The 20,044-nt window shown below is 47.2% G+C and overlaps 1 protein-coding gene across 1 annotated transcript in view; it reads right to left on the bottom strand.

Annotated features, from left to right (window-relative positions):
• The window catches only part of RAMP1 (receptor activity modifying protein 1), a 51,088-nt gene extending 40,919 nt beyond the window's left edge, over positions 1 to 10,169 (bottom strand). Inside the window, exon 1 of the mRNA XM_081241847.1 lies at positions 9,980 to 10,169. Within this exon, the coding sequence (XP_081097973.1) occupies positions 9,980 to 10,031 (52 nt within the window). The 5' untranslated portion in view covers positions 10,032 to 10,169. The remainder of the gene's footprint in view (positions 1 to 9,979) is intronic.
• Positions 10,170 to 20,044: the final 9,875 nt, after the last annotated feature.

Here is a 20,044-nt window from a genome sequence, read left to right as displayed (position 1 = left end):
GCTCCTGTTCCTAAGCCCTCTACGGGCATTAGCTTATTTAATCCTTGCAAGTAACCAACAGGGCAGGTGTTATTCTCCCATTTTACACATGGGGACAGAGGGCCCCCAAGAGGCTAGGGAACCTGCTCAGAGCCACACAGCCCAGGAGTGGTGGAGCTGGGGTGCAACCCCTGGCATGCTCATCTCAGACCACGTGGGAGAGATGGGGAGGGCGGCCACCTCGACGCCAGAGACCCTGAAAGCATCCCCAAAGGCTATAGATGGTCGATGTCCACTGAGGCTTTGAGAGCCTCAAACCAAGTCACCTCTGCAGGTTGGCTTCCCCAGGGCCACCTCTCCATGAGCGGCCTGGAGGGGTCTCACTGGAGAGGTGGGAGTCCCATGAGATGGATGCCTGGCCGCGTGCAGGTGCCCCGAAGAACACGAGGTCAAGCCAAGAGCCAACGGCCGAGCTGCCTCTCCTCTCGGCACCAGGTCCTCCTGGTCCCAGGGGCCCAGCACTTTCTATCCGAGCAGGTACAGCCGACTCAAGCTCATTGCTCCCACTAAAATCACTGTGTCCTTAAGGAACACGTGGTGCCCTCAGAGGAAAGCAAAAGGATTTTCATGATTTTAGAAACTAATTTCAACATCTCACTTGTTAAGGGAGTCTATCTTTGCATGATTTTCTGACATGCAGATGAATCACCACGCAGCGACTGGAGAAGCGCATCCCAGCGACCTTACAGACAGGGGCTGGGCCAAGAGAGCCTGGAGACAACCTCCCCAGAGGATGGAGAGCCTGGGCCCAAGGGAGGAGCTCCCCAGCCCATCCGAGTGCCCATTCCTGCCGCTGGCGAGTCAGGTTCTCCTGAACTGGCTCCATCGGTCACCACGCTCCATCATTGGCGGGCCGGAGGGCCCCTGTGCCAGCCCCTGAGTGGGTGCCATGGTCCCTCCAGCATTCCCCACGTGGCTCCTGGGTGTCTCGCCGCTGCCAGGCTCCGTCACACTGAACTTCCTCTAGAGCGAAAGCCCCTCGGCTTCCCCTGAGCTCTTCCTCTCCCGTCTCTGTTCCATCTAATGCCCTCTCTCTGCAGGAGGTCAGCTGGTCCAGCTCGCCCCCTGTCCCAGGATGCTCTCCATGCCTGGCAAGAGAAATTCCCGCCCTTGCCACCCTCTGAGCAGCCAGTCAAGGGCTGAGAGAGAGGAGGAAGAGTTCCCTCCTCCCGGCCCAGGGGCCCTTCCACTTCCCCCTCAAGCAGCAACTTGCTCCAACGAAGCCCTCACCTAGAAGATTCTCCTGACTGTCACCTGATTTTGATCCTTGTGGTCAGCCTGCAGACCCCCCCATCCCCTTGCTCTGTCCTTGAAGTGCCTGCTCTGTGCTGGATGTGGGAGGGCCTGTCAATGTGTCCCCTGAATCCATGAGAAAATAGGATGCTAAATCAGATCAAACACCTAAGTGATGCAGAATAACATCCAAAAGGTGGGCAGTGGAGTCAGACAAATGTAAGACCAAAAAATAATAAAGCACAGTATCATCCCTGACAAAGTTAAATTCCACCTGGAAAGAAAGAAAGGGCATCCCACACCCATCAGGACAGCTACCATCAAAAAACCAGGAAAGAACAAGTGCTGGTGAAGATGTGGAGAAATTGGAACCCTGTGCACTGTTGGTGGGAATGTAAAATGGTGCAGTTACTGTGGGAAACAGTATAGCAGTTCCTCAAAACAGTAAACATAGAACTACCGTATGATCCAGCAATTCCACTTCTGGGTATTTACTCAAGAAAATTGAAAACAGGGTCTCTAAGAGATACTTGCACACCTAGCAGCATTATTCACAATAGCCAAAAGGTGGACGCAATCCAGGTGTCCTCGATAGATGAATGGATAAACAAAACGTGGTATATACATAGGAGGGAACATTATTCAGCCTTAAAAAAGAAGGAAATTGTGACACATGCCATAGCATGAATGAACCTTGAAGACATTATGCTAAGTGAAATAAGCCAGTCACAAAAAGACAAATACTATATGATGCTAATTCATGTGAGGTACTTATAGTAGTCAGAATCAAAGAGACAGAAAGTAGAAAGGTGGTTGCCAGGGGCTGGGGGAAGGGGATGGGGAGTTAGTGCTTCATGGGTAGAGTAACATTTGGGGAAGATGTAAAAGTTCTGGAGGTGGATGGTGACAATGATTGCAGGACAATGTGAATAGCCTCAATGCCACAGAACTGTAACCATCTTAAAATGGTTAAGATGGTAAATGTTATATGTATTCTACCACAATTAAAAGTAAAAAAAAATAAAATTAAGAAAACAATAAAGAGGGGCTTCCCTGGTGGCGCCGTGGTTGAGAGTCCGCCTGCCGATGCAGGGGACACGGGTTCGTGCCCCGGTCCGGGAAGATCCCACATGCCGCGGAGCGGCTGGGCCCGTGAGCCGTGGCCACTGAGCCTGCACATCCGGAGCCTGTGCTCCGCAACGGGAGAGGCCACAGCAGTGAGAAGCCCACGTACCGCAAAAAACAAACAAACAAACAAAAACAATAAAGAGGACACGGAAGGTTACGCTATAAGAACTCCTCACGTAGATGTGACTGGCAGGGATTAGGTGTGTGAATTCCCCACTGTCCCAGTGGCACAGAATGTGCAGGAACTCAGCGACAGAAAAGTGAATCAGAGAAGCAGCGTGGGGTTGAAACACAGCTCTCACAGCCCTGACACAGCTGGGGGACTACGATAAGTAAGGATACGTAAGTAATATAGTTTAAGATGATGACTAGGATCAACACATAAACACTCCACACTCGGAAATCCCCTGGCGGTCCAGTGGTTAGGACTTGGTGCTTGCACTGCGGAGGGCCTGGGGTTTGATCCCCGGTCGGGGAACTAGGATCCTGCAAGCTGCTCAGCACGGCCAAAAAACAAACAAACAAACAAAACTCCACACTCTTCTTGTGGGTTTAGGGGCCTTTTACAAAAGGGAGATTCTGCAAGGCCCAGAAGGATCCCTTCGTGCACATTAAGCCGTGGTGGTGGTCTACGACTGCTTCCTGACCACAGAGTGTCAGGGGAGAAACCAAAAGGCTGAGTCACTGGGATTGTTAAAAACTTGCTTCCAAATAAGTCATATTTTAAGAAGATATAAAACCCACAAAGACAGAAAATCAACAAAATATTAGCAACGGTCACAAGACTGAAAGAAATTCAGGGGTTGCAGCCATGATGCCAAAGAACAAGTTTCATTCCTGAAGAAGACAGAACAAAAACAAATGGATTTGGCATCAAGGGAAATGAACTGGTTCTCCTGGGGGTAGGGGAGGGGCCTAATAACAGAGATAAATCACTGTCTCTTCTGATCGAGAGATGACAGGAAAATGCCAATTCAGACCAGAAATGGCAAACAGATGTCCACAGATACAGTGGGAAATAGAAACATAAGATACCTATATTAATGATATATTGGATAAAATGGACAAGTTCACAGGAAAATGTGAAACATCATCACTATAAGAAATAGGAAACCCAAGAGGACCAAGACCCATGAAAGACACTGAAAACGTTCTCAGTTATCTTTCCTGCCAAACAGGGCCCCACTCGATGGTTTTGCAAGTGAAAATGAAGATCCTTCAGGTCCTGGAGGAGCTGATCATTCACATCATCCCAACTGCCCTGACGCAGACAGAAAGAATGAACGTTCACACGCCTCTTTTGGGAAGAAACCCCAGTGCTGCTAATAAAACCCACCAAAGTAAGTGCAGAGCAATCTCACTTAGGAAGAGCAAAGCATAACTCAGAATAAGCAGTGGGCAACAGACTCCCAAGTCTGCTGAAAGGCAGCACAGGGACCCAAGGAACACTCCATTCATCCCAGAAATGCAGGAAGATTCACACTGGCGAACCCCCTCTCCACCTGGGGCCCCATTTCACCAGTGCCAGCAGCCCGTCCCTCAAGGAGGGAATTCAGAGCTCTGCACGCTGCCAAGGAAGAAATGATTCTTCCTTAACATCACAAAAGAGTATTTCACGCATGGAAAGAAGACTCATTCTCTATCCCTCCCCCTCCCCGTCTCTAGCAAAGATAGAATAAAATTTAAAAAGCGTCTTGCCCAAAGGAGAAAGACTGAAGGTTTGAGGCACTGTTGCCCTCAGCCAGGAATGAAGGAAGGCAGCTATGGCCACACCCCCTACTCAGCAGAGAGTCACCCTCCAACCCAGCTGGAGCGGAGAACCAAGAGGGTCAGCGTGGGGAGGAGGCGACACCCTTCCTTACAGAGGATCTAATGATCTAGCTGCAAAAGCCCAGGGGGAGAAGAAGGAAAACAAAACAAGAAGCTGGCACTGTTAGAAACCACGTGCACAAAGACGGCCAAGCGTAAAACAAATGCACAAAAGTGGAGCTTATGTGCCAGCAAAGACCAGATAGAAGATAAACTGGGGGAGATCTCCCAGTCATAGTAGCAGCCAAAAACCACAAGATTTCTAGAAATTGGAGAAGTAATCTGCAGGAGAAAAGGAATCCTGTGGGTGGGGTGGAGGACAGACCTGCTGTTTCCTGAACAGGTGGTCTTGTTAAAATCCTCCCAGATCAATCAACAAATCAGGGCACTCACCATTCAAATCCCAACAGCCATTTAGCTAGAAAATCAGCAGACATTCCAGATGAATCAAAGATCTGCATGTCTAAAACCCTGGCACACCGGGGGAAACCCTCAGTAGGCACGCACTCTGGTTGAGCCCTCTCTGCATCTTCTCAGAGGACCTGACCTTCTCCAGGTTGCACTAGCTGTCACCTTTTCCACACTCGCCTCCACCAACTGCCTTCCCCAGTCTCTGTCTCAGCCTCTCCTTGGCCTCGGCCTCCCCTCCCCGGCCTCCATCGGGAGCCTGCGCCCCACCTGCATCCACACCCCCGGGGCCATCCCTTCTATCCGAGGTTCTCACACCATCTTGACACGGATGCCACCCCAGACGTCTCTCCCAGCCACACTTCTTCTGTGCCCTGCAGACACCTGCCTACTTGCCACCATCCCTGAGTGTCCAAGGGGACGTGTCACCCAACGTGGCTGCTGTGCATAGGGCCGCCAGCTTTAGCAAATAAAACAACAGGACGCCCAGTTAAACTTGAATGGCAGGTGAACGAGTTCTTTTTAGTATACGTACGTCCCCAATATTGCTAGAGACACTCTTATACTAAAACAATTAGTCGCTTCACTGACACTGAATTTAACCGGGGCCCTATGATTTCCTGGAAGCCTCAGCTGTGATGCTCCAGCTCTCTGGCCTCCGCCCGCTAGGTGCCCAGCTGTTCTGCATTCCTCGCTGCTTCCTCCCTTCCCACGCCCGAGCCCTCTGTGCACCTGTGGAACCCTCTGGAGCCTCTCCACTCCTTCCAGCTCAGCCCCACCTTCCCTCGCCCTGTCTCCCACCTTCAGCCCCCGCCCAGCCCCCGCTGGGCTCTGGCACAGCAGCCCAGGGCTCTTTAAACCATTTGTTCCATCTCATCACCGCGTTTAACATCCTCCAGGTCTGCCCGTTGCCCTTGCAATGAAATCTGAACTGCTCCCCTTGGCCCAGAGGATCGGGTCCTCCTGTAGCTTGGCTCAAAGCCCTCTTCCCCTCATGCTTCCATCACAAAGGCTTCTGGAAAGTTCCAAGAACCAAGGCCTTTGCGTAACTGTTCTTGTGCTCTGGAGCGCTCTTCCCGACTCCCTGGGGCTTGAGATCAGGGGCCCTGCCGCCCGCGGCTTACTTCTTTCTGCAGAGATGGCACCCTTCGCATACGTGGCTCAACGGGAGCACGGCTTCTCAGCCTTGGCACCATGGGCGTTTTGTGCTGGACCCTTCTTCGTGTGGGGCTGCAGCGGGCAGCCCCCAGCAGTAGGCTGTGTAGCAGCACCCCTGGCTTCTACCTACTAGAAGCCCCTTCCAGGCCTGACACCCTGGGGCCCACTTGCGTTCTGTACCAGGTAGAAGTTACCAGGAGAAATTAGTGCTTCCCCGGTGCTCCCTTATCTGCTCCCCCACCCAGCCCTCAGCCATCCTTCCTCTCGCAAATGGACCCTGGAATCTTCTGGAGGCAATACAGGCACATGCAGAGAGCACCAACCTGGGGTGTCAGTGTCACCAAGTTTCTGTTACCCGACTACGCCTTTCAGGCCTCTTCCCCCGTAACACGGGTTTGCTATGTGATACATGAACTGCTTTCATTCCAGCCGACAACTGGCCTGAGTCTGTGACAGTAAGGCAGGCGTTATCATTCAGTCATTTGCTGGGTAAATCGCTGCCTTTGGGCCTCCCAGGTGAGGTCTGGCTCAGGAGAACCCTTCCTGGTGAGCCTGTCGGGTGTCGGGGTGCAGAGTCCCGGGGAGCAGGGTGGGCACTGCCCGGCTGGGCCGTGGAGGGCACAGGGATGCGGGCCAGGTCTCGGGTCCCACAGAATCGACCGTGGGAACTGCACCCGGGAGGGAGGGCGCAATCGTGGAGGGAAATAAGGGAGGCACTGTGAGGCCTAATGAGGAATAAATAAGAACGGCTTGGCTGTGATGCGACGCTCGGGCCCACGGGGTCCCCTGCTCCCCTGCCGAGACTTGGCAGTGGATCCTGCTCGAATGAAGCTGCTTAGAGTCTGTGTTTTGAATGATGACTGAAGTGATGTCTTGAAAACACTAAAATAAAACAATCTTAGGGAAAAAACTTTTTTCTCCACCGACAACAATACCGTCATTATGTTACAAAGAGTAACTTCTTGTTTAGGTTGGGAGCCTCCTCTTGCTGCTGTGTTGACATAACCCTCCTAGCTAAGAACAAACGCGTTCTCTAGAAATGTTACCCAGGCCCAAGGTCATCCATCCTGGAGCAGGGAGAGCTGGTGCCAAGGACATCCCTGTAGGGAGGGAGGGAGGGAGTGTGTGTGTGTGTGTGTGTGTGTGTGTGTGTGTGTGTGTGTGTGTGTGTGTGTGTGTGTGTGTGTGTGTGTGTGTGTGTGTGTGTGTGTGTGTGTGTGTGTGTGTGTGTGTGTGTGTGTGTGTGTGTGTGTGTGTGTGTGTGTGTGTGTGTGTGTGTGTGTACGTACACAGGACAGAGCCCCATCAGCATCGTGTTTTTCTCCGTTTGCCAGAAAGAAAGTGAAGAGCAGGGGCGGGCGGGCGGGCGGGCACAGGGCCAGGGTAGGTGCTAAGGCCATAGCAGCCGCCCCATCTCCCTTTCACCCCTCCTAAGGCTGCAGCATCTCCTCCTCGGGTCTTCCCGGAGTCCCCAGCAGAGCAAGAGGCTCTTGGGCAGGGATCCCACAGCCCTCAGGCGTGTGCCCATCTCAGAGCCCCGTGAGCCTCTGCCACATATCAGGCACTGTTCTGCAAGGGACATGCCTGGCTCAGATGTGATGGGGTTACAGGATTGAAAAGTTCACCTCTCGGGGCTCAATCTAGGCTCAGTCAGGCTCAATGAGGAGAGGGCTTGTCTGCCTCTGTCGGCTTGGACAGGTGCCCTACTCCCAGTGCCCCGAGGTTCCTGGGATGGGACCTGGCACCCGGCACTCACATCCAGCCGGGAGGAGAGAGTCAGAGGCTCCAGGAGAAGACAGATTGTTCAGCCTGGGTCCCGTGCTCCTCCCTGAGATGAGCCTGGGGGGCGGGCTGGGGCCGGGGCCCACTGAGTGGGGAGCCCTCCGTGCCAGGTGGACCTCGGGAAAGACGGGCTCTGTGCCCGAAGGAGTGGGATGCTGGTGGCCAAACCCGCGGGGCTGCATGGTCGGCAGCTCAGCATCTTCACTGGAATTCACACCACACGGGGCGCCCACATCGCACACTCTGCCAGACAGCACTTCTGAGTAGAAGCTGTGAAACTGCTTCGTTCTGGGAGAAAAAAAGTCAGGAGGAACAGACTTTCCGAACTAGCTATTTGCCTTAAGTAAGGATTCCACCTACAACATTTCCTTGACGTGTTGCTACCACCACTTCCAATGAGGGCATAAACATCTCTCAACAGCCCTGGCCTGGGACTGACACTGCACACACCGACTGGCATGCACCCATGGAAGGAAGACAAAACCCAGAAACTTCTCCCTGCACCTAAATAGAACAGAGAGGGTAATAAACAAACACACCAGGTCGATTAGCGAAAAGAATCCTTCCGATTTGGACTCCAGGATTAGAACCGCCTCCAGACGTAAAACATCACGGTCATCTGCAGTAGTCACATCGACTGCATTTCCTGGGACGCCCCGGTCGGTCCCAAACAGTTATACTTGCATTTATACAGAGTCACATATTTCAATAAATATAGCAGCCTCGCAAGAAAACCCCCAACCGCCCCCAGCATGCCAGGGAAGGTGCGTGTTTCCCAGGACAGATGACAGATGAGTTCACAGCGGACAGTGTCAGCCAGCCCTCTCGAGTTAAAGGTGGACTCATAAAAACAGGAGCTTACAATGAAGTCATCATAGACTAACTCTGGGTCCTCTGGAAATGCCCTTCTTTTCTGATTGATGAAAAACAAGAAATGCCACCTTGCTTTTCTGGGTAGAAAAATCTTCATCACTAAGGAGATCTAGCTCACATCACCACTTGGGAAGAAAACTGTGTGCTCCTGTAATTCTTCTAATTACTGCTGGGCTCCAATGACACTAATTAACGGTAACCTCATAAAGCTGTGTTTCTTTTTCCAAGATATAACATTAGCCAGACCTCTCAGAATAATGTTAAGATTCTAGGATTTTGAACTTCCACCAGAACATGTATTATTTTCTTGGTAAGCAAGGAAGGTCTTTATATGTGACCATGAAATAGTGTTTTATTTATACAAGCTTTAGAGGGTGCAGTTTCTGGACAGCAGTAAAGAACATTTATTTGTTTATTTATGTTTAAGAAATGAGCCAACCCGGCTCTCTAACTTGCTAAAACAGAAATGTTCATTTCTTAGGAAACTAAAACAGTAGGTTCCACATCAAGCCCATAGATCCTAATGCAAAAGAAGAGAATAATATTATTATAAGACTGGGCTTTTCACATAGCTTCAGCCAAAACACTTTAGTGGCAAGATCAGCTTTCAGATTACACTCTACTGAAGCAGATACTAAGGGTTTTAGGCAGATCCAACACTCCTTGGAGAGGTGTGCGAACAGGGAGATTGGAATTGCAGCCCCTCTCGTCCCAGACAAGCCCCCACGGCCCCAAGCTGCTTCTCCAGCAGCTACAAAGCAGTGTGGTGTCACCTCTTCACCGAGGGGCACCTCGCAGCAGGTGCTTCAGACCAGCATCACCTGTTCGGCAGCCAGGACACAGGTTTCCCAGGGCCACTGGATTCTTTCACTTTAAAAGACCTATTTAGTTTTTACTAAAAGGTAGCTAACTAAATACACGAAATGAGCCCAGCAGTTAAAGCAGTTTAGGAAGGCTGCTTAGCATTTTGTGAAAACATTGTGGACAGGGAAGTGAAGATGACAATTTCTCGTGAAATTTTGCTAAGGCCGGTGCAGGTTCCTGTCACCACTGGGTTTCCATCTAGTTCCTCAAAACAGAAAGCCGAGCGTGTCCTGCCCCCGCACCAAGGGTCCCTCTTGGAACTTCTATTAGCCAGAAGTGACAGGTCAACAACAAACAACAACAACAAGCTGTGGAGATGTCCCCGAAGAGGACAAAGAACATCTGCAAAGGAGGCTTACTGGCAAATCAGCAACTGCTGGCTGTGACAGAGTCAGATTTTCAGTTTTAACTGATTTTCTAGGTAAATGGCCCGTGGTCTGATTCCGAAACCCTGAAACGGCCGCACCCGCAGCGCAGAGCCGGGAGCAGAGGTGCGGGAAGGGGGGCCGCGCGGCCGCTGTTTCCTCCTGAGCCGAGAGCTCCTGTGGGGCCGGGGTTGGGGGGAAGCGCCCGTCCCTCCAGAGCCCGCGACGCCTCCGAAGCCGCCCCTTCCCCCGACGGAGGTGCCGCCCGCGGCCCCGTCCCGACCCGGAGCCGGGGTGGCCGGGACCCCCGCCCTACTCACCCAGGAGCAGCCAGAGGCCGCGCCGCGGGAGGCCGCGCAGGCCGTGGGCCATGTCCGCAGCCGAGTCCGCCCGCCGCGCGCCCCGCCGAGGACTGAGCCCGCCGGGCGGCGCGCCGGGGGCGGGGGCGGGAGCGGAGCGGGCGGGAGGCGGCGGCAGTGCGGCCCGGCGGGTAAGGGGGGAGCCGGGACCCAAAGGGAGGGCCGACAGCGGGGGAGCCGGGCTGGCCAGCACCTGCCGGCGGGGCGCCGGGGCAGAAGCTGAACCTGCGAGGCGACCCGGCCCTGGGCGAGTAGCCCTGAGAGCGCGGAGCGAGCGCGGGGCCAGGACCCTTCCCGGGCGAGCGCACATTCGGGCCCCGGGGGACGCTCCTGAAGTGTTTGACAAACAGACACTTGTTTAACTAGGGCGGCTCTTCTAGACAGGGCATCTCCACGTCAACCCGGGGACCATCCCTTCTCCTCTCCCTGGGTACAACCGCCCACTCCTACCTCGGGGATCTGCTCTGCAAAAGGCCAAGGCCACCCTTGCCCATCCACCTCTCCCAAGGTGCAGGCACTGGGGATCCTGAGAGGACAAAACCAGTCCCAGGGCCTGGGGAGACTCAGGGTAACCAAAAAAGGACCCATAGGTTCGATGAGGAACTGGAAAGACAAGATGAAGAACACGGTGCGGGCGCAGGGGAGGTGGTGCACAAAGGTCCTGGGGCTGGAGGGAAGAGGGCTCTTTCGGGGAACAGAAAGGTGGCCCTGGTGGACTTGCTGCCTAGAATGGGTGGTGAGAGGCAGAGGAGGCTGGGAAGGCCTCGTTTTGACTCTGAACTTGTGTAAAAAGAGAAGGGCTCCCCTAAGGTGACACATGAGCCCCGGGAAGCCTGAGGAAGCACAGATTTCCCCAGCTTGCTTGCTCAGACCTGACCTGGGAGGCATCAGCCCAGCATAGATGAGCTGACCTGGGCTCTTTAAGCTCTTCTGGTGGCTGGAATTCACCTTGCAGTGGTTCCTTCTTGTAACAAACAATTCTAAGAACTCTGAGCAATTGAGTAAACTTATGCTCATGCTAAGGAATCAGCCGCTGCCCTAGGGAGGAGGAAGAGTCACTACCCCGAGAGCAACTCACATCTTTGTGGCTGAAGCTTCATACTCGCAGCAGAGTGCCTAGTGCAGGATTCTGTGGTCAGTCCACGTGGGCTGACTCAACACTTCCCTCTGCTGAATGAAAGGGAACAGGGCCACCTGTTGTCAGCTCAGAGAACAGGCGGCAGCTGACAGCCAGGTGGTTGGGAGGGCACTCAGGGCCAGCATGCCTACAACCTGGGGGTCCCAAGTGTCCCGATAGGGGTCTGTCAGATGGTCGTGGAGGCCACATGCGCTCTTGACTTGAGTAGCCCCTCTTCTCAGACCTTAGGAAGATACATCCCAGCGGGTGGCCTGGCCACTCTCACTTTATTCATTTAAGAAACATCTGAGTCCTAACTGTGTACAAGACTGTGCTGCATAAACAAGGCAGGTCCGGCGCTTCAGTTGGTGGATCTAGTGAGGAACGTCCAGAAGATCTAGGTAACATGAATGCTGTGACACAGGAACCACACGTATGGGGCCTGGTGCGCCTGGCTCAGCTGCAGTGTAAGAAGCCTTGAGGACTGGGTGGAGGAGTGTGAGGGGCTGCAGCCAGAATAAAGAGCCAGTGACCGGGGACCAGGCCAGGTGGGAAAGGCGCGGTTACAGGAGGTGAGTGGGGCCCAGCCCAACCCTGTGAAGCCTATACCGGGGCCAGCCAGCCACTGGTTAGGGAGAAGGGCGGGCATCTCTGCCGCTCTCAGACTCGCCCTCCACTCACCCTTTTGAGTCACCCTTTCCACCCTTGGCCTGTGGGCCTCCCTGCATCTTCTGGTCAGCTCCTTCTTCATTACCCCAGGCACCTTCATTAACCGGGGACCCCACTGGGGTCAGCAGGAGCCATTCTTTGCAACATGTTCTTTGAGGCTCAACTGCAACAGGACGCCTGGTCTGAGCAGGGGAAGCCCTCGGCCATTTCTCCTCCGTTTTCTCACACTCACCACCCTGACAGACACATGTACCTAGCAAGACAAAGTGTTGTTTCTCAAGTTCATGTACTTAGGAAGTTCACAGTTCTCTTGGGAATGCCAAAGTCAAGAGGTATACACACCATGGCACTTTCTCCCCTAATGGTTTTCTTTTCTGCACCTTGGGTCTGGCTAAGAGATGCCCCAGTAATTACGATGGGTTTCCCCTTCTGCAGAGGTAGGAAAGTGGGACAAACTCTTTAACACTTGTTCTTATAGCTGTGACACGTATCTAAGAGCTGACAATTTTGCCCTGGCTAGATTTTGTCTGATGTATCTGTATTTCTAGCTGGTAGCATGGAAAATCATTCCTCTCCCTAGGCACCTCCATCTACATGGATGCTAGGTTAAACAATGGAAGAGTTGAGAAAATGGCCAAGTGCTTTCCTGTATGCACAGTAGGGTTAAAGACACAATCTAGATAGTTCAACAAGACCTGGTCAACTTTACTAAAAATTCAAAATTAAAAGAAGGCTTCTGTTTCCAGCCACGATGAAATTAGAGGGACTGGATTTACCCTCCCCATTTCAACTAAAAAACTGGACAAAACAGATCAATAACACTTGTCACACTGGACCACAGGAGAGGGATCCCTAAGAGATGGGAAACAGCTCTATTACAAATACATAACACAACCACACTGAAGGCTATCAGGAATAAAAGACAGAACCTAAGTAAATTTAGAGAATGATATTCTGACTGCACACTGTAAGGATAAAGACAAAAAGAACTATAACAAAGGATAAAGACAAAAAGAACTATAACAAAAATTCTATAACAATTTAATATAATTAACCAATGTCAAATTAGAGATCTTAGAGAATAAGATAAATATTGCTTTTTCACTTGCAGTTCCAAAGATTCATGAATTTCTCCAGTTTCTACATTTTACTTGGGAAGCTTAATAACAGTGATCAATTTACATGGTCATGGCTAAAAGCCTTTTGATCTAAAAGTTGCCTTATCTTTACATACCTTTAGGTTTTGAAGAGGACATCTTTATTTCAAAAAACCTCAAAGTTGTAATTTCAAATGATCCTTTCTGTATTTTCAATTACTAAATTGAATTCAGTAATTTGGTCTCTATGTATTCTAAAAGAGAATTCCACTGAGTTAAACCCTTTTAGAAACAAACGACTAGAGGTATACTTCTCATGGCTGCTAGTACGTTAAAAATAATGCTACATGTAAAAGAATGAAATGAGAACACTCCTTAACACCATACACAAAAATAAACTCAAAATGGATTAACAACCTAAATGTAAGACCAGACACTATCAAACTCTTAGAGGAAAATATAGGAAGATCACTCTTTGACATACATCACAGCAAGATCTTTTTTGACCCACCTTCTAGAGTAATGGCAAGAAAAACAAAAATAAGCAAATGAGATCTAATGAAACTTCAAAGCTTCTGCACTGGAAAGGAAACCAAAAACAAGATGAAAAGACAACCCTCAGAGTGGGAGAAAATAACTGCAAATAAATCAGTGGACAAAGGGTTAACCTCCAAAATATACAAACACCTCATGCAGCTCAATGTCAAAAAAAACTAACAACCCAATCAAAAAATGGGCAGAAGACCTAAATAGACATTTCTCCAAAGAAGATATACAGATGGCAAAGAGGCACATGAAAAGATGCTCAACATCACTAATTATTAGAGAAATGAAAATCAAAACTACAATGAGGTATCACCTCACACTGGTCAGAAAGGCCATCATCAAAAAGTCTACAAATAATAAATGTTGGAGAGGTCTGTGGAGAAAAGGGAACCCTCTTACACCGTTGGTGGTAATGTAAATTGATACAGCCACTGTGGAGAACAGTCTGTAGGTTCCTTAAAAAACAAAAAAACAGAACTACCATATGACCCAGCAATCACACTACTGGGCATATACTCAGAGAAAACCATAATTCAAAAAGACACATGCACCCCAATGTTCATTGCAGCAGTATTTACAGTAGCCAGGTCATTGAAGCAACCTAAATGCCCACTGACAGATGAATGGATAAAGAAGATGTGATACATGTATACAATGGCATATTACTCAGCCATAAAAAGAATGAAATTGGGTCATTTGTAGAGACGTGGATGGACCTAGAGACTGTCATACAGAGTGAAGTAAGTTAGAAAAACAAATATCATATTAACACATATATGTGGAATCTAGAAAAATGGTACAGATGTACCTGTTTCAAGGAAGAAATCGAGACACAGACATAGAGAACAAACCTATGGACATAATGAATTGGGAGATTGGACTGACATATATACACTAAATAATATGTATAAAATAGATAATGAATGACAACCTGTTGTATAGCACAGAGAACTCCACTTTGCTGTACAGTAGAAACTAACACAATATCGTAAAACAAATATACTCCAATAAAATAATAAAATATATTGAAGTAAAAAAAAAGTCTAATCCATGTTTCAACTTTATTAAAAAAGGTTACTCTGAATGTAGCCTTTTAATATAAATAACCATATGATTTGACAGATAGGAAGAAATCTCCATAATTCTAGGATTCTACTAACTTGATGTATGGCCAAAACTAGAGAATCATCTACTAATTTGATGATTCTCAAGTTTCATTTAATCGAGGCCTTTAAAAAATTTTTTTTAAATTAATTTATTTATTTTTGGCTGCACTGGGTCTTCGTTGCTGCACACGGGCTTTCCCTAGTTGTGGTGAGCGGGGGCTACTCTTCGTTGCAGTGTGTGGGCTTCTCATTGCGGCCGCTTCTCTTGTTGCGGAGCACAGGCTCTAGGCGCGCGTGCTCAGTAGTTGTGGTGCACGGGCCTAGTTGCTCCACGGTATGTGGGATCTTCCAGGACCAGGGCTCGAACCCATATTCCCTGCATTGGCAGGTGGATTCTTAACCACTGCGCCACCAGGGAAGTCCCCCCCAATTTTTTTTTAACATCCTGGAACCCAATTTCTGGTAGACGTTTGGACTGGGTCTGGTAATAACCAGAGACAAATTAATATACGAAATAAGCCCAAAAAGTCCATGAAAGAGGAAAAATTTGAAATGCAATAGTTTGATCTATAGCCTTACTGTCCATTTGTATTCCATATAAACACTGGTAGGTAATTTACACTTGGAAAATGCCAACAAACTTGCAGCAATTATTAAATTTTACTATAGATTCTACCTTTATTAAATATAAGTACACCAAATATAAATGTTAAATGGGTAACTTTTAATCAAGCAATACCAACTAAATATTGAATGCTCTAAACATTGTAAACATTTGAAGAAAATGCATATTTGTTCATCTTACTAGTAAAACTCCAACTTTAAACAGTATGTTACTTTTAAAAGTAAGCAATTAAAGAAATTTGTTATCAGATAAAGCATAAAATTAGGTCTTGAAAAGTGTTCCAATTTACACTCTAACCTAATATAACAGAACTTATTACAAAATGAACATAACATGGTGACCATTTAAATTTAAGTACTTTACCAAAGTTCACTCTTCCTAGTGAAAGCAGGGAAAATACATCTAAATGTTTACTACTAAAGTCATAAAAATGCATTAAATGTATCACAACAGTAATTTAATTATTTTGGAAACTTAAAAATATACATATTCCAAAATGTATATCTATAGGCTCATTTTATTTGCTCTCCTATGGTCCAATGTAAGAGTCTTAAGACAACTGAAAAGTGGAACTAAGAACTTGAGGTAAATTATATTTTTCATGTATGAAATAATAATAAACCTTTTCTTGGGCAATATTTAAAAACTGATTTAACAGAGTTTTAAAAATGACACCATTTCTGTTTCTGATCCAAAACATACAGCTTTAAGTCTGTAAGTAACAAGTTTGAAATATAAAGTTTATAAACATTAAAAATTATCTTTTAATTTTATATATAGAGATCTTTATATTGTAGAAACAACAGTTGCTAGATTTTAAGAGAGGGCTATATAAAGTAGAATATTATAAACAGCTAAACCCATTTACCAAGCCTACTTAATTGCATCGTTTTGCTGTTACCACAACTTTTTCCTAAGTGCTGTAGAACATTCTCTGCAGGAGGCAACTCATGCTTTCCAAAGAAATTCTACAGGTCAAGAAAAGAAGGAAGAAATCAACAATAAAATGTGCTATGCTAAATCTAAAATTCCAGAAAAGTATATAGTTATCAGTACATTCTACTACTAAGCCAATCATTGTAATTAAACTGATTTATCATATAAACGAATATCATACCTATTTACCATTAAGTTCTACTCCTTGACTAAGCATATCACTAAACTCAGTAAATACTCATAAGTGGAACTGTTAGATCATGTGATAATTCTAGTTTAATATTTTGAGGAAGTGTCATCCCATTTTCCACAGTGGCTGCACTATTTTACATTCTCATCAGCAATGCACAAAGTTTCCAATTTTTCCACATCCGCACCAACATTTGTTATTTTCTGGTTTTTTCGGGGGGCGGATACCAGCCATCCTAATGGGTATGAAGTGGGTATCCCAATGTGGGTTTTTTGTTTTTTTAAAAATAAATTTATTTTTGGCTGTGTTGGGTCTTTGTTGTTGTGTGTGGGCTTTCTCTAGTTGCGGCGAGCAGGGGCTACTCTTCGTTGCGCTGCGTGGGCTTCTCATTGCGGTGGCTTCTCTTGTTGTGGAGCACGGGCTCTAGGCATGCAGGCTTCAGTAGTTGTGGCACGTGGGCTCAGTAGTTGTGGCTTGCGGGCTCTAGAGTGCAGGCTCCAGTAGTTGTGGCGCACAGGCTTAGTTGCTCCACAGCATGTGGGATCTTCCCAGACCTGGGCTCGAACCCGTGTCCCCTGCACTGGCAGGAGGATTCTCAACCACTGGGCCACCAGGAAGTCCACCCCCCCCCCACCGCCCACCACTGTGATTGTGATTGCATTTCCTTAGTGACTAGTGATAATGAGCCTATTTTCATGTGCTTATTGGCCATTTGCATATGCTCTTTGGAGAAATGTCTATTCAAATCCTTTGTCCATTTTTAAATTGGGTTTTTGTTTTTGAGTTGTAGGTATTCTTTATGTATCTATATAGATAAGATATATAGATAGGTAGATATAGATATATTAGATATAGATATAGCTATATTCTTAATATCCTTATCAGATAATATGGTTTACAAATATTTCCTCGTATCCTGTGGGTTGCCTTTTCACTGCTGATAATGTCCTTTTTTTTTTTTAAACTCCTCCCCTTCTAAAGGTAACTACTTTTTTTTTTTTTTTAATGTTGGGGGTAGGAGTTTTTTAATTAATTTATTTTTGCTGTGTTGGGTCTTCATTTCTGTGCGAGGACTTTCTCTAGCTGCGGCAAGCAGGGGCCACTCTTCATCGCGGTGTGCGGGCCTCTCACTGTCACGGCCTCTTGTTGCGGAGCACAGGCTCCAGACGCGCAGGCTCAGTAGTTGTGGCTCACGGGCCTAGTTGCTCCGCGGCATGTGGGATCCTCCCAGACCAGGGCTCGAACCTGTGTCCCCTGCATTAGCAGGCAGACTCTCAACCACTGCGCCACCAGGGAAGCCCTGATACTGTCCTTTAATGCACAAAAGTTTTAAATTCTGATGAAGTTTAATTTATCTATCTTTTCTTTTGTTGTAAATCTTTTTGGTGTCATATCCAAGAAATCAATGCCAAATCCAATGTTGTGAAGCTTTTCCTCTGTGTTTCCTTCGAAGAGTTTTACAGTTTTAGGTCTTACGTTTAGGTATTTGATCCATTTTGAGTTAGTTTCTGTATACAGTGTAAGGCAGGAGTCCCCAACCTTTCTGGCACCAGGGATCAGTTTCATGGAAGACAGTTTTTCCACGGGGGTGGGGTGGGGGAGGGAGTGGGATGGTTTAGGCCGTAATGTGAGTGATGGTTTAGGAAGTAATGCAAGCACGGGGAGCAGCAGATGAAGCTTTGCTAAGCTAGCCCGAGGCTTACCTCCTGCTGTGTGGCCTGGCTCCTAACAGGCCATGGACCCATACTGGTCCCCAGGGGTTGGGGGAACCCTGGTGTAAGATAAGGGTCCAACTCCACCCCAGAGATTACAACTATACCCTATTAATCAAAGTCTGATATCAACTGGTACATGTGTAGCGAAGAACTAACAGAGCAGGGCTGAGATGACAGTCATCCGCAGAAAGACCTGCCTGCAAGGTCGGCCCTGGTGTCAAACGTAGTTCCCTCCAATCCTAGCAGTGACGAGTGGCTGTGTCACAACTGTGTAAACAATGCAGTTTGTGCTGAACAGCTGCTTCCCTTCTGAGAGTCTGGAACTTTTGCTACATGCTAGATGGTGGGTACCTATGTGCCCAGCCTCCAACAAAAATATGAGGCACGGAATCTCTAATGAGGGTAGACAACATTTCATATGAGTTGTTGTAACTCATTACTGGAGGAAACAAGCAGGTCTTATGTGACTCTACTCGGAGGAGGACTCTTCGAAGCTTGTGCCTGACTTCCTCCAGACATCATCCTATGTGCCTCTTCCCTTTGCTGGTTTTGCTCTGTATCCTTTCACTGCCATAGTCATGAGTACAACTATATACTGAGTCATGTGAGTTCTCCTAATGAATCACTAAGCCTTGGGGGTGGTACTGGGGACCCCCAACACAGGACATTTTACCCTCTTCCCAAGCTACAAGATGCTCAGAATAGTTGCAGTACTTAATCCTCTCTCAATTTATATGCTACTATTGTCATACACGTTAATTATATTAGACCCTATAAAATACCATTATTCTTGCTTTATACAGTATTAGTTGATATAAACATTTTGATCTTCAGTACGTCTGCATCTCTGACCTTTCATCTAAAATCACTTTCCTTCTTCCTAGAAAACACTTAGTATTTTCTTTAATACAATGGGTCTTCTAAGTAACAAATTATCTTAGTTTTTAATTGGGTAAAAATATATTTATTTCATTTATTCTTGAAGGCTCTTTTCCTGAGTATAGAATCCTAGTTGGTAGAATTATTTGGTGGCTTCTGTTGAGAATCAGATGTCAGTTTAATTGTTGCACTCTTAAGGTAAATTATTTTCCCTCTAGCTGCTTTATAGATTTTCTTTTTGGTTTGAGTTTTCAAGAAGTTTGTGTGTGTGTGTGTGTGTGTGTGTGTGTGCATGTATTGCCTCTTATTTCTCTTGTGTATCCCTTATTCATAAAGCTTTGGGGCTCAATACATGGTTTTGATTGACTTTCAGCAGCTTTGCATGGTGGTCACAAGGACCATAATATTCAGGCAGTTTTTCTGATGCACTGAAGCCTTGCTGTAGAACCTATTAACTGAGTTATTCATATTCATTTAAGTAATTCTCTTTATTAATGGAATTTCCATTTCAAAAATATTTCCAGTTCTATACTAGAATTCTCAATCCTGTCTTTTGTCTCCTTGAACATAATACATCTGAATTAATTAGCTTTTGCTGTGTAACAAATCACCTTCAAAACTTAGTAGCTTGAAACAATGACCACCTACTATTTAGCCTCTAATTCTGCCAGTTAGCAATAGGCTGGACTCATTTTGGTGATTTGTCTTATCTTGGTTGGGCTCACTCATGCATCTGTGGACAGCTGCCAGGTTGGGTAGGTTATCTGCTGATCTATGCTAGATTCTGTCACGTGTTTAAGGGCAGCTGGCTGTAGGCTGGAATGTCTTAGCTATCCTCCAGGTACAGTTGGTCCTCCATATCCGTGAGTTCTGCATCTGCAGGTTCAACCAACCTTGGATTGAAAATATTTGAAAAAAAAAATTCCAAAAGGCAAAACTTGAATTTCTGGCAAAACTTGAATTTCTGGCAACTGTTTACAGCATTTATATTGTATTTACAACTATTCACGTAGTATTTACAATTGTATTAGGTATTACAAATAACCTAGAGATGATCTAAAGTATACGGGAGGATGTGTGTAGGTTATATGCAGATATTACGCCATACTACATAAGATATTTGGGCAAACTCAAATTTTGGTATCC

The sequence above is a fragment of the Mesoplodon bidens genome (genome assembly GCF_964165515.1).
Source record: "Mesoplodon bidens genome assembly, chromosome: 8".
In the NCBI taxonomy this organism is placed as follows: Eukaryota; Metazoa; Chordata; class Mammalia; order Artiodactyla; family Ziphiidae; genus Mesoplodon; species Mesoplodon bidens.
Note: the sequence above shows the minus strand (reverse complement) of the source record. Positions and strands in the feature narration are given on the sequence as shown.